At 41.1% G+C, this 14,120-nt stretch overlaps 1 protein-coding gene across 4 annotated transcripts in view; it reads right to left on the reverse strand.

Annotated features, from left to right (window-relative positions):
- Positions 1–13,917, reverse strand: part of SLAIN1 (SLAIN motif family member 1) — a 53,096-nt gene extending 39,179 nt beyond the window's left edge. For 3 of the 4 annotated variants that reach the window (XM_071549660.1, XM_071549657.1, XM_071549652.1), the window contains exons 1-2: positions 13,232–13,746; positions 10,105–10,244 (exon numbers count right to left, since the gene is read on the reverse strand). In XM_071549660.1, coding sequence (XP_071405761.1) covers positions 10,105–10,244; positions 13,232–13,677 — 586 coding nt within the window. In that variant the 5' untranslated portion in view covers positions 13,678–13,746. Of the gene's footprint in view, positions 1–10,104; positions 10,245–13,231 lie in introns of all 4 variants that reach the window. The other variant, XM_071549667.1, reaches the window with a different exon arrangement.
- Positions 13,918–14,120: the final 203 nt, after the last annotated feature.

Here is a 14,120-nt window from a genome sequence, read left to right on the forward strand (position 1 = left end):
AATGGGTTAGATAACATATAGATGTTTGATATAAATACCATTACCATTACTGTCATGTGGGTCAGGGGTTCTGCAACAGTTCTTAATCTAAGTAGCCTAGTCTCTTCAGATTCCCTAGAGGAAGACAAATGTCTCCCTGCAGTAACTTGGAGCACATGACTAAATTTAAGCTCCCCTGGGGTGATTTTAGACATCTGGAGAGAGACTTCTTAAATAAAACTTCTTGTGAGCACCTTCCAGAGGTACCTACATCAAGAACTGCACAAGCATTTAACAAAGAGGCAATCTTTGCCCCTCACTAACAAGTAGCAGAGGTATAAGCTGACAGAAGGAGAGAGGAGTGCAGTACCACCCAAGAACACAGTACAATAGGGAAATCATGAGAGTGGCACAAAGACAAGAGTCAAAGTGCACAAATTGCAGAAGCTCTTCCAGTACAATTATTACTGCTGCAACATTCTTGTGCACATCTCTTAATCTTCAGGATAAAAGGTACTCTGCAGTATCTACTAAACATTTCCACCACCAGATCCTGTCATGTCCACAGTAATCAGATACAGGATTGGACAACAAAGTTTGAGATGCTTCTTCAAGCTTCTCCATGAAAACAATTTTGTTTCTTCCAACTAACTATTCCATATTTTTCAGCGCCCACATAGATCAAAAATAAACAAAATCTTTTTTGGACTATGTCCAACAAAATAAGAACATAGGCACCTGCTTACAAACAAATTTGTTTTCTTATTTATAAATAAAGACACATTTGTGATTATGGGGAAATATTTCACACTCTGAACACTGCTATATAAATGCAACACATGAAGCAGAAAAGACAAAAAGATTGGTGACACCATGGAGGAACAGGCTAAAGCCATGATTCCCTCTGTGACTCCATCCTGCCTTATTTCACGGATGCCTAGAAATCACTCTCCCTGCCTTTCTTATGGGTTGGGTAGGAAGAATGAAGAAAATCAAGAAGGGTTGCTAGTGTTTCACAGAGCTGCATGAGGGACATGTTAGACTCCCATGACAAAAGGATCTTAAAGTGTTAGGATGCTGATCCCAGTCCTCTGTGTTTGCAGGCAGCAACACAACAGATGACTCAGTTGCTATCATCTGCCCTTACTGGCCACAAAATCCTGCCTTGCACCCAATAAAAGACTTCAGAAATTCTATGAAGAAAAAAATTGCCTGAAGAAAAAGAAAATTACACACATCAAGTGTCAACTCTTAACATAAAACAAAATACAAAAAATATATGCTACCAGTCAGATGTAAATTCTAAGAACTTCATACTCAATCCAACTCTTTTATTAAGGCTATAGTGGGGTAGCATCTCGAGCCTAATGAAATAGGAACTACATTGTATGAGCCATTCCTGAAGAAAAAACAAATGATAGCCTCTAGACCTAAAAGTTTACTTGAATTTCTGAGACAAAACTTTACATGGCTCTCAAGTGCTTTTAAATGAAGTGCATTATTACTTAATATTCACATGCTAAAAATGCATCAGTGCATGTTATTTTGCACTTATTTTCTGGTGTGCTGATAACCTTTCTATAGTCTATCAATATAAAGAGCATACTGAATTTTTTCACATGCTAAAAGCAATTCTAAACAGAAAAGACAAAACAATACATATAAACATGAGTCTATTTGTAGGCAGCTTCATTTAAACACCTACACTCTGAAGCAGATCCCACTCTTCAGCACAGAACAGCAGAGGCATGATTCAGCTGTCTAAAACCAGAATGTAATGACATCTGAGGTGCTCCAGCTGGTCCTGCTTAGTGAGGCTGTTGTGCAGATCCTGTAACAAACCCATCTGTCCATCTAGACACCTCAAGGATGCATGTCAAATTATGCTTAGTGCCCTCATTAAGATCAACAAATCACAAAGTGATTGTGCCTTAAATTAGATGCATACCAAACACATGCCTAGAATTAGGTGGAACAAATCTGGGCCATTACATGTTCTATGCATTCAACACATGCCAAGACCCAAGGACAAGGTACCTACAAGTCAGATGAAAGAGAAACATGTCTGGCTCTGGAAATTTAGACAAAATACCTTTCCAAGGGAGATTTAATCACACAGATTTTCCTCTGTGATGCAGATGCAACACAATGCAGTATACCATATATCTCAGTTAAGACTAGCAGACACATACTGTAGAATTTACACCAACTATTCCACCTATGAGTGGACTGTGGCACAAAATTTTTGCACCCGGCACAGAAAGACAGGCACATAGGATAGCTCACAGTATGTGAAAACACCAAAAAAATCTCCAAGTGCCCTACTTGTCCTCATTTTGGACAATGAGCTTAGGCAGCTAAACAAATGATTATGAACAAGATCTGAAGTGCTGTGCTTGAAGAAATAGATGAGAAACGATCTCTGAATGAAAGGCAAAATGAAGAGTGTATTCAAAACTTGTTAGAAGCATAAAAGAACATTGCCATCTAAAACCTTCCTATCTAAGTATGCCAAAGATTTTTTTCTAATTAGTGAAGAAAAATTACTATCTCCAGATTCAGTTCAGAAAATTGCTTAAGAATGGATTAAGACAGGTTCATAGAATCATAGAATCAATTGGGTTGGAAAAGACCTCCGAGATCATCAAGTCCAACCCTTGGTCCAACTCCAGTCCATTTACTAGATAATGGCACTCAGTGCCACCTCCAATCTCAGTTTAAAAACCTCCAGGGAAGGTGAATCCACCACCTCTCTGGGCAGCCCATTCCAATGCCTGATTACTCTCTCCGTAAAGAATTTTTTTCTGATATCCAACTTAAATTTCCCCTGGCAGAGCTTGAGCCCATGCCTCCTTGTCCTATTGCTGAGTGCCTGGGAGAAGAGATCAACCCCACCTGGCTATAACTTCCCTTCAGGTAGTTCTAGACAGTGATAAGGTCACCTCTAAGCCTCCTCTTCTCCAGGCTAAACAACCCCAGCTCCCTCAGCCTCTCGCCACAGGACTTTGGTTTCTTCAGAGTCAGACAGGTAAGTTTTAACCAGGTATCTAACTTAATGACAAAGGTTCAGTGAAATTATTCATAAGCTTCAGGATCAAAAAGAGCTTTTATAAATCCTTATAATACTTAGCCAAAAACTACCTGTCCTCCATCAGCTGCAAGAGCTCCAGACAAAACTAAGAAAAATTGACTGATCTTCTCTCCAGTGCAGCAGAGGACAACTCATCAGCTATTACAGTGGAATTTATCTGACTCCATGAGGACATCTTCTCAAAGTTACCTGCTTCTCTCTATGCAACCATTTAAAAAATGTTCACATCAAGGTACAAGTCATCTCACTCTGAATTAATACAGCACAGGCTGCCAATACCAACACTTGGTCTTGTACTGTTTTACAGTACTTGGTACTGCATAATGAGGGAAGACAAAGAAGCTGACTATCTTTCCAGAAGTAGAAAAACTTATTTGTTCCAAGTCAAACCCCACATGCAAGGACCCTCTCTGCATTTGAGGGGCCATACAGAGTTGAGTATGTTCAGTCATCTGCTTTTAAGAAAAAAGCTCTCCCAAAATGATGTTATCATACAGTTTTGTCTGGGTTATAAAGTGGGCTTAATCTGAGCTCAGCCAGCAGTGCAGACTCAGTTTACAGGTACTGTACATTGTACAAGTGGTAACTGTGGTCCAAACTCACCCAAGAATGTGATCCAAAACCTCTTATCTTGGTAACACAACAGAATACACATAAAAATACATAAAATTAATAAAACAAATAAATAAATACCTCTGCTACCAGCTCAATGTTATTCGAAACATCAATTGTTATCCCATATTAGTTTTCCACCACATCTCATAGCCAATACCTCCATCATAGTATAAAATATTCAAAAAACTTGAAGTATATTTTGTAACTTAATTCCTTATGATACTTTAGAATTAGTAAAAATGTAACCTTGCAATTGCTGCAAATGCATTTCAAAACAAGAACTACCTAGGTTCCAGCTACTTTTTGCTGACAAAAGTAGGTTTTTTCTCCAATGGTGTACTTTTACTACTTTTCTTTCTCAGACTGCTGAAGTGTGAAGCCTTTAATGAAGTGTTCCATACTGTATCTGATGAAGCCACATTCAAGACTTTTAGAATGGCTTCGTGACCCCAGTGAAAGTGAATACTCCACAAGAAAACATTTAATGTAATTAAAAATTTCACAAATATATCCCATTCTGGAAGTAAAATTTAGAAAATAGTATTTTAAAGGAGGTTCATGAAAAAAATATTATGAATCACTCAGGAATTTTATTTTTATAAACTTCTACATCTCTATCATTTGTGCTAACTCTGTCTTGCAATGCACAAAAAAAATCAAGTCTGTGAATGCCTATGCCTCACAAGTATTCAGACTGGAGCTGACTGACTACATTCCCTTATCAGGTAGAGTGAAGAACTTTTGCATAAATCTTTAGCTGAAAGCAAATTACTGGTGTAAACGTCCTATTTCCATGAAACATGAAGAGAGATACTCTGAATGTGGAACATTTGGGAAAGCAAGTGCAAATAACCAACTTCTTTCTGTTAACATGCAAGGTCAGTTGCCAACGTGAAATAAACTGTATGGCGTATTTACAGGACTGTGGACTATATGCCAGAAGTAACCAGTCAAAAGATACTTCAGGATCATGGCATAAAACAGTCTAACCAAAAGCTTCCCATAACATGCAGTGCTTGAAGACAAGAACCAATGCTCTCCCTGAAAGTGAAAACATAGACATTATCAACATTTTAGTAAAGAAGCCTCTCTATACCACATGGAAAAGGCTTGTCTACATTCTGAAATGTTATTCCCAGCTCTCTTCTGCAGACATCAAAAACAGACTGTGAAAGAAAGGCAGCATGAAAGACAAAAGCTAAAACAATAATTTGGGGACTAGCAAACAATGAGCAAGGCACAGACTATCAGCAGCAAAAATGGAATGACAGTTTCCAGAACAGCACAGTTTTGGCAAGATCCTCTTTTCCACATTAAAAAAAATATCTCCGGAGGATAAGCTTTCAAGTGCCCTCAAGTGAACCATTAAAACCTAGTTTTCTTTTTAATTTCTATCCAAGACAGTAGTTGCATACTTCAAAAACAAACCCAGTGACTGGTACTCTGCTGGGTAACACTAACTGTCCCTGTACTTTTAGCATAAAGCAGGGTTAATCCTACTTCTACTGCTTTTGGACATTTGCTGCATGACAGACTTTGAACCTACATTGTGAGTACAAGTTATTCTTATTTTAAATAAACGTACTGAAATCCTCATGTAAAATTTGACTGTTTCATGATGAGCTGAATAGCTAGCATGAATTAATAAAACACATATTCTGAAATGGGATGGGTATCTTCTCAACTGAGGCAAGACCAAACACCACCTCTCTAACAACTCTTCCAGTTGTTTTTTCAGCTTCCTCTTGCAAGTATAATGATAAAGTCTATTCCAAGCAAATAGTTGTGAGCTGCACAACAATCAATTCCCAAATATGAAATTAAATTCTTAAATTACATGTATCTTGTAATTTAATAAAAAGTAGGAGTCATATTTCCAAGATGTCACATTCCTCAAAAAGTGCTAAGATGTTGATTAGATTTATGGTTGCTCATCACTTTTTATTATCAGAAACATACACAAAAAGAAATCAAACCTCATGTCACTTTTTTCATTCCTTCTAGAGCTTTACACATTTTATTATTTCTGATGGAAACAACAATCCAATCATCTGTAAGCTTTTGCACATTATCATTTGCTACCTCAAAAGCATTTTACATAGAACTAACCTGCTCTATATATGAAAAATAAGACAATCATATGAAATCTTATTAATCTAATCCTGAGTGCAACAATACACATCTCTGATCCATCAATAGACAGCAAAGAAACTTAAACCTATTAAATCTATTTCAAATAAATTTAAACCTATTAAATCTATTTTAGAAAAATAAAATTCCACCTTGCCCTTGGTTCAGCACTGGATCCAGCTCAAGTATGCAAGACAAAAGCTTTTGCTAACACTATTTTCTGTTTGCTTTTGTTGTTAACAGACTGTGGCATAAAAGTTCCTTAGACAGCAGTTCTTAATAGTTGATAAAATACATTCCTTACCTCAAGAGACTCCAAACTAAATGATTTCACTATGAACCCCTGAGAAGTGGAAGCGAATTAGGACAACAGCAATGAACCTTATTTCCTTCTGCATAAGCAACAATTTACACATCCTTAAAACCTTTTTGCCTGTAGCCCTAACAGCTCTGAGCTTCCTTTTTTAACAGGTAAAAAGAATCCAGTAATGTCAGAGTAAGTTTTACTACTGAGTATGTTATATATATGGACATCAACCTTAACTGACATGTAACATTGGGATCCAGTACAATAAAGGATAAAATTTCACTGATGAGATGCTTGGGGTTTGTGGAATCATAAGCATTTGGAGAGAAACTGCAATGGATCTTTCACAAAATCATCCAGAGATGACATGAAAGCATTGATCCTGAAACACATTAATAATTTAAGAAGCAAACCAGTGTTTTACTCTAAACTACTGCAACCAACTGAAAACCTACAGACTTCTGTTGCCTATTCTTCTTAAACATCCGAAGCAACATTTCTAAAAAACTCATCCAAGCCAAACTCTGAGTCTAGCCAGTATTTCATATGCTACAAGAAAGAGGAGCTTTTTGTCGGGAAGGCTGAACTGGATGAGATATGCTTTGAAGCTCTGCATAAAAGCTTAACTCCTATAGACTGACTCCTTGTTAAGCTTCTTAACTCCACAGTTTATCCACCCGCCTGCTTCAGAGCTTTTTACAGAGGTGAAGTTATACAGAGTATCTTCAACCAGGGTGTCAATCACCATCTTATCAGTTTCAGAGGGGTTATACCCATCTGTACCAGCTAGGAAGCTTAAAAAAAAATAAATTCACATTTCTCTGCCCACTAGGCTTAATACTGATGTGTCCCAACATCTTCAAGTGCTATGGATAAAATACAGAAGCAGCTCTACAACAGCATGAAAACTGTTATGTGTCTGTCCCTGTTCATTTCAGTTGACCTACAGAAATAAAATAAACAGCAAGATTAAAAACCAAATGGAGAAGGAACTGACCCTATAACAGACAGTGAACTGCTATAAGCGTAACAAACCAGAACAAAAGACAACTGACAAGCAAGAAGAAAGAAGTAATCCAAGTAAGGTCACAGAGAAAAAACCTCCGAAACAAACAACAAAAACGTATTATCTCAACACTGTAACTGCTGATAGGAAACAGCAACAATTCCAAGCAAAGATCTTATCACAGGAGGTTACATTTAACTTTCATTCTCCTTGAAGCTAGCATGCTTAATCCACAGAAACAGGCCTTGTAATAAGCCTAGTTCATTATAAACACAATAAAAGCTTTACCTACTTAATGGTAGACCAGAAGAATGTTGAGAAGCTTGTCCAAATTCTCACAGTGGTTCACAGAAGAACCACATCCTAGAGACCACCCCATTGTTCTTATAATAAACTTTAAGGATTTATGCCAAGATCAATTCTTTACTTGCACCATGAAACACCTAAACCAGTCATTTTCACTAGAAAACAGGCTGGTCAGCACAGCAAAGTGAGAAGAAAACACCATCATTCCAGTGATTCTCCAGCCTGAAAGACCAAGTAGTCATTGGATTATTTCATCACCTTGAACTGCTATGACTTTCAGCCTTGTTATGAACTATCCTAATGCTGGAATATTTCAGACAACAAATGAAAATCCTTATGAAAGTCAGGATATAATGTAATGATAAAAATTTACATGCACAGGAATAAACGAGGGCAGAATTAATCTTAAGAAGAGAACAGAAGTTAGTTGAAAGTCAAAAACACTCAAAAGTTTTACTACTTTTGGCTCACAGCTCCTCTCTCTGTGTGCACTTACTCAAATATGCTGATTTTGCAGACAAAAATCAATTTTACTGCTTTTTATTCCTATGTGCACTACAGGGCCCAAAGAGCTATGACAACTCAACTGGTTTAATTTTTGGCTAATGCACCATGGACAAAATCACTAAGCAAATTCTACCTGTAAGCCACTTCAGAAATCACAGGTTGGTACCTTATAAATGTTTTTTGACTATACATTTAATGGTTCTAAGCACATCAGTGGTAACCACTGGCTCAGAGCCAAGCAGAAGAGGCACAACTAGGTTTCAAAGCACCTCCACAATGCCCTTGCAAGGCAAAAAGGGAAAACACCATTCAACTTACATGCACAAAGTTTGAAAGTACCAGGAAAGAATGCCCTCCTTATTGAGTCACTTCTAAAATCTGTACAATTACATGTACATATCTATACACATATATTGCTGACTGAGTGCATTGCAAAACCAAACATAGGAAAAGTCAGGTTACAGAAAGATTTTTGTACTTTAAAAACCAAATTATTAGATTCTTACAAAAATGTCACATCTGGTGCAAAACCAAGAAAGAAATACTGTGAAACCAACTTCTACAAAGTTAGAGTAAGAAGGATGACATTTGCTTATTATGTATTACTTGCAAAGCACAGATGCTAAATGAAAATACTAAGAAATACGAGAATTAATCAAGACTAACTGAATTATTAATTAAAGCAATTTTAGCAAAGAATTGCTGCAGTATAAATACAAGTCTATTCCCACCCTGAACATACTGCTCCCATAATAAGTTTTATTTATGGTATATAATTTCTCAGAAACCTTTTACAGAGCTCAGGAAATTCATGAACAAGTCACCACAAGTAGAGCATATGGAACAGAGCAACTAATAGTCAACATAACTCTGTGACATATGTCACTTGCTGTGACTTCTGGACAGAGACTGAACTGATAACCATAGAGAGATTTAAATCTGACACCTTTATTGCCTATTAAATTTAAATAAATTCCTGTAAGGGAAAACTAGGTCATGCAGTCTTGTCTCTACATTCTCATTACAGGCTCAGTTCAGTTGCCCACACTTAGATGTGCTTGTCCATCTGAGAGGCCCAGGAGGAGGCCAAGATACCATTAAAGGATGGCAGACGAGGCCCAGGACCTATGGAAGTCTGTACCATCCTGAATAGAAACCAGGGTAACTGAGGCCACGTCAAATGATACCAGATATGCATGTAGGGTAATCTTAAGTGGAGCTTCCACACCAGATTCAGCTCCACTGTCAGATGCTCAACACCACACACATACCTTCAAGTGACCAGATGAGGGCAGTGCCAAGCACCCACTACTGTCATTGGACTTAAAGAGAGCAACTGAATTCATTGTATGGCCAACACTCAGAGCCCGTCACCTGAGCAGCTCCCCCAGTTTCTCTGATTATGGACAAAACTCCCATGGATGGTCAGGCACAGATACTCAGCTCACAGGAGATACCTGAACTCAGGTGTCCAATTCACAAGGTAAATTCAACCCTAAAGCTAGGTGGGATGATTACCAACATAAGAACCACATCTTGGCCCACATAACTTAAGACGAAGGAGCTCAATGAAATACTGCTAGGGCAATAATCACTGTAGTATCTTTTTAAGTCAATGTGAAGAGCCAGATACCTTCAGAGTCTGAGTCAGTTAAATGCCTGATTTTGGGTAAGACTTAACCACAGCTACCCATATTCTCCAAAGCATATAGAACATGCTCAATCTTTCTGTCCTACACTTAGCAAAGTTTTGACACTACATTAGATGCAGACAAATATGTCTTTAAAGATTTATAGCACCATGATAGTTCTGACTGCAAAAAAACAAAAGCACTGTTTTTCAATCCTCAACAGAGATGCCAATATTAGAGCTGACATCAAAATTTTCTTGCCAAGAGGTCCACTATTTTAAGCAATGGATGAAAACTGCCAAGTTTAAAGTTGTGTAGGAGAAGGAATGGGTAACAAGGGAGGTAAACGCCTTCAAAACTGCATGATCAGAAAAAAAATTCAAACATCTGTTAGCATTTATGTATATGTCAGAAAAAACTGCTTGTCTGCCATTTGTAAAGCCTATTAAATTGCAAAAAACACCAACAAGGAGTGAAACACCAGACCAAAAATGCCAACCTCCTGATAAAGAAATTCAAAGAATAAGATTACCTTGCTCCAATCTAAAGCACAGGGAACGTTTTGCAGCCTCTATCTCAGGAGTTGGATGATCCAGAACACGCCTGCACCACTGCAGAGGACTCAGTGATTTCTCTTGAGGAGCGCGAGTCTTGGTAGGCAAGACATACAACCTTAACCAAAATACACAAAGATATCAGCCAGATATGCAACACTTCAAAGCTCATTTTTTTAAGTTCTTTCCTATTAGCTCACTAATAATTCATAACATGCAAAGCCCTGCAAGAGGGTATCTACTTAAAAAAAAGACTTTCAGAAGTACAAGAGTTTATGTTAGTTTTCTTTCTTCCCTCCTCAGAAAAGTAGGTGGCAAAATATCAACTCTACAGGTCTGGCACAACAAAACAAAGTTCAAGTAGACTTCACATTAAAATCTTCCATCTCATCACTACCACTGTCATAACTTCAGCACTGCCTGAAGTTCAAATGCTTTAGGTGCTATACACATATAAAAGGTGCTCTCACTTGTCCCTTTTATACTTGTCTTCATTAGGAATTAGACAACGTCAGTATTTGACTTTATATTTAAATCACAATTTCACTGTAAACTATTTCACACCTTTACCTATCACAATTTAATCACCTTATTATATAGAGTGCTGATTATAACTTAATTTTCATACACAGTATTTTCTCCCAGATGAATCAAATGTTGAAGAAGTCATAACTGTAAAGATTAGAAAATATTTGCCAAGAAACAATGAAAATCCAGTTTTGATATTCTACTCCAGCAGAAAAATATTATATGCAAGAATAGCTAGTGTATGTGCCTTATTCTCAGACAGGAGCAGACAACTAATCAGATGGCCAGGGACATGAGGAAGCCAGGTACCAAGGCAGAATTCATGAGGCTGAGATCTGGGTTGCTACTGTCACCCTGGCAGATTAGCAGGCACAGGAGACACCATTTCACCTGGGAGAGCACAAATCTCCTGGGAAGCAGACTATTCTTGGTTGCTGGAGATCACAGAACAGCTTGAATTGGAAGGGACCTTAAAGATCATCTAGATCCAACACCCCTGCCATGGGCAGGGAAACCTTCTACTAGACCACATTGCTCAGAGCTTCATCCTTGAATACTTCCAGAGATGGGGCATCCACAGCTTCACTAGACAACCTGTTCCAGTATTTCACCACCCTGCCAATAAAGAATTTCTTCCTAATACCTAATCTTGCAGCTCTCTGGCCTGACCACCGCTGATAGATGAGGCTATGGTCAGTCACAGGCAGATTCTGAGACACCAGGAAAACACTCCAGACTGCAAAAGAATCTGGCCTGCACACAGCAGGGCCAAATGGCAAGACCAAAAAATAAACAGGATTTGGCTCCTCAGGGGATCACTAACAGGTAGCAGCAGCCTTTCACCTTCATGGTTTTGACTCAAGAGCTACCCAAGCCCCTCCAGAGCAACCATTCAAGTGTCTGCTCCACGGGGTTTTTTTGCCCTTGAAGTCAATCAGCACTGTCTCTCCAGCTTACAAGGAATAAAATATCCCCACTGCGACTGCTATCTCTCTTGGCAATCCCAGCAGAGATCAACTATTGAATTTCTCTGAGGAGAGGACTCATTTCCCCAGACTTCCTATGGTGCATGGCCACACATTTAAAAAAACGATACTGAGAAAACCAAAAATCAAAGAAAAGCAAAGCTTTCAGGTTTTTTGTTAACCTGCAGAAGTGCGTCAAAAGCTAAACATCTGACTGATGACCAGACCTTCCCGTAAAAAGCTAAATACCAAAAAGCAGTTTGACTTCTCTGCAGTTCCACAGGGTTGGTTGTTTTTGTTTTGGTTTGGCAACTGCAGAATAAAAAAACCAAACCAAAACATCCCAAAAAAACAAAGAACAACAACAAAAAAAACCACAACAAAAGAACGACCAAAACCCCCCAAACCCACCAAAAGTATTTAAGGCCTAAAATTACTACTCAACAACTAGGATATGCACTGGGCTTTGGCTTTCCAGATAGCAGTTTGCTTTGAAGACTGACATTACAAAAAAGCCCCAAGCAACTGGCATCACATGCCTGACCTTTCATGGACAATGACAGAGATTTAGCCTTGAACGAAAAACGTTCAACAACTAAAACAACTGAGTCTTAGTGGAATAAATTTGTTAACAAATACCTGTGATGAAACTCTGCCTGTGGACACATACATGTGTGAGGAAGGTAAGTTTTGTTGCTCAAAAAAGCATTTAGGATTGCTCCCATAGAGCAAAGCAAATTGAAATTTTACTAAGGCACAACACAAAAGTGACTTTCTACCACCCTGTAGATAATTTATATATTATTATTGACAGTGCAAAACAATCAATGATCAATTACATTTAACATGGTTAGACAGCCAAAATAGTATTCCAGCACTGTCCCTACAATGTTCGTTCCGCCGCCCAAACAGGTTTTGGGGCACCAGTTTTACTTATTTATTTGTATCTCTAGCTTGTCATTTCCCCCTCTATTTCTTTTAAAGTGACTGCAACCATTCCTCCAAGTTTTTATTTTCCGCTTTATTAATTTGCTATTCATTTCCGATTTATTCATTTTACTAGCACCCCACTGTGCCTTTTGGAGCTGCGTTAAAACACACAACAATTTACATCAACGCCTAAAAGACAAAAAGCCCTCCCAAATCCCTGAAGGTGGGAGACAATTGGGCAGAGATTTTAGGATGAGGAGGCAGCGCTGCTCAGATCAAGGCTTTCCTGGAATAAAATTCGGCTATTTTTAATTCCTTATGTAAACAGGAGGCTGAAACTAGGCTGAGATATGAACAACCATCCTCCTCGGGGCAGAAGTGCACTGTTGCCCCGGGCCGGGGGGTGAAGCCCCGGCCTGACCCGCGTCCGTACACGGGCCCTTCCCCTTCCCCTCGGCCGGGCCAAGCACCCCGATGGCGCGGGGCAGCACGAAGGGGAAGTGGGGAAAAAAAAAAAGAAAAAAGGCAGATTTCAATTAAAGCAGGGAGATCAAGTGGATTTGGGGGCTAATGCTAAGCAAAGCCGCGGGACCGCCGCGGGAGGCCCAGTCAGGGGGCGACCGACACGCGTGTCCGGAGGGCACAGCCGGGGCGGGGCAGGGCAGGGCCGAGCCGCATATACCAGGTATCCTCGTCCTCTCCGCAGCCGTCCTCCAGCTCCAGCACCGCCACCTCGTCCAGTACCGTGGCCGCCGCCCCCAGACCTCCGCCGCCTTCCTGCCCGCCGCCGGCCGCCGGGAGGCCGGGCGAAGGCTTGAAGTATGCGAGGGGCTCCGGCGGGCACAGCACGGTGGGCACCGGGCTGGGCATAGCCGGCGCGGCCAGACCGGGGGGGCTGGCGGGGCGCAGCGCGCCGGGGGCCGGCGGGGCCAGCAGCAGGTGCGGGCTGGGCGGGCCGCTGGCCACGGCGGCAGCGGCGGCTCGGCTCCGGAGCTGTTCGTTCTGCTTCTCCAGCTTCCGCACCAGCTCCTGCAGCTTCTTCACCTCCAGTTCGGCGCTGACGCCGGGGCCGGCGCCGCTCCCTTTCACCTCCGCCATCATCGCCGGCTTCAGCAAGGCAGCCTCCATCCTGCCGGCCCGCCGCCGCCGGCACCTGCTCCGCCGCGCCGCCGGAGGGCAGCGCCCTGCCCTGGGGGAGGCGGGGGCGCCGCTCGCCGCGCTGGGGGACCGGTCGGGCCCGAGGATGCTGCGCTCCCGCCCGGCCCCGCTCTTCGCCTTCGCTAACGGGGGCGCGGGCGGGATCCCTCCCACTCCCCAGCCCAAACGCCGCGCACACGCACTCGGCAGGAACAAAGAGCCACCCAGCGTGGGGAGAGCAGCGGGAGCACCTCCGCCCGGAGCCCCCGGGCTTTAAACAAAGTGCCGTCCCCCTCCGCACCGCACCCCGCACCGCCCGCAGGCGGCATCCCGCCCCCGGGCGCCGCGCCCCTCGGAGCCGTGTAATTAGAGCCTGGTGGTGTCAGGGTAGTAATTACGCAGATTGAGAGTGTGAGGGGAATGGGAATCACAAG

Source organism: Pithys albifrons, chromosome 1 (assembly GCF_047495875.1).
Source record: "Pithys albifrons albifrons isolate INPA30051 chromosome 1, PitAlb_v1, whole genome shotgun sequence".
NCBI lineage: Eukaryota > Metazoa > Chordata > Aves > Passeriformes > Thamnophilidae > Pithys > Pithys albifrons.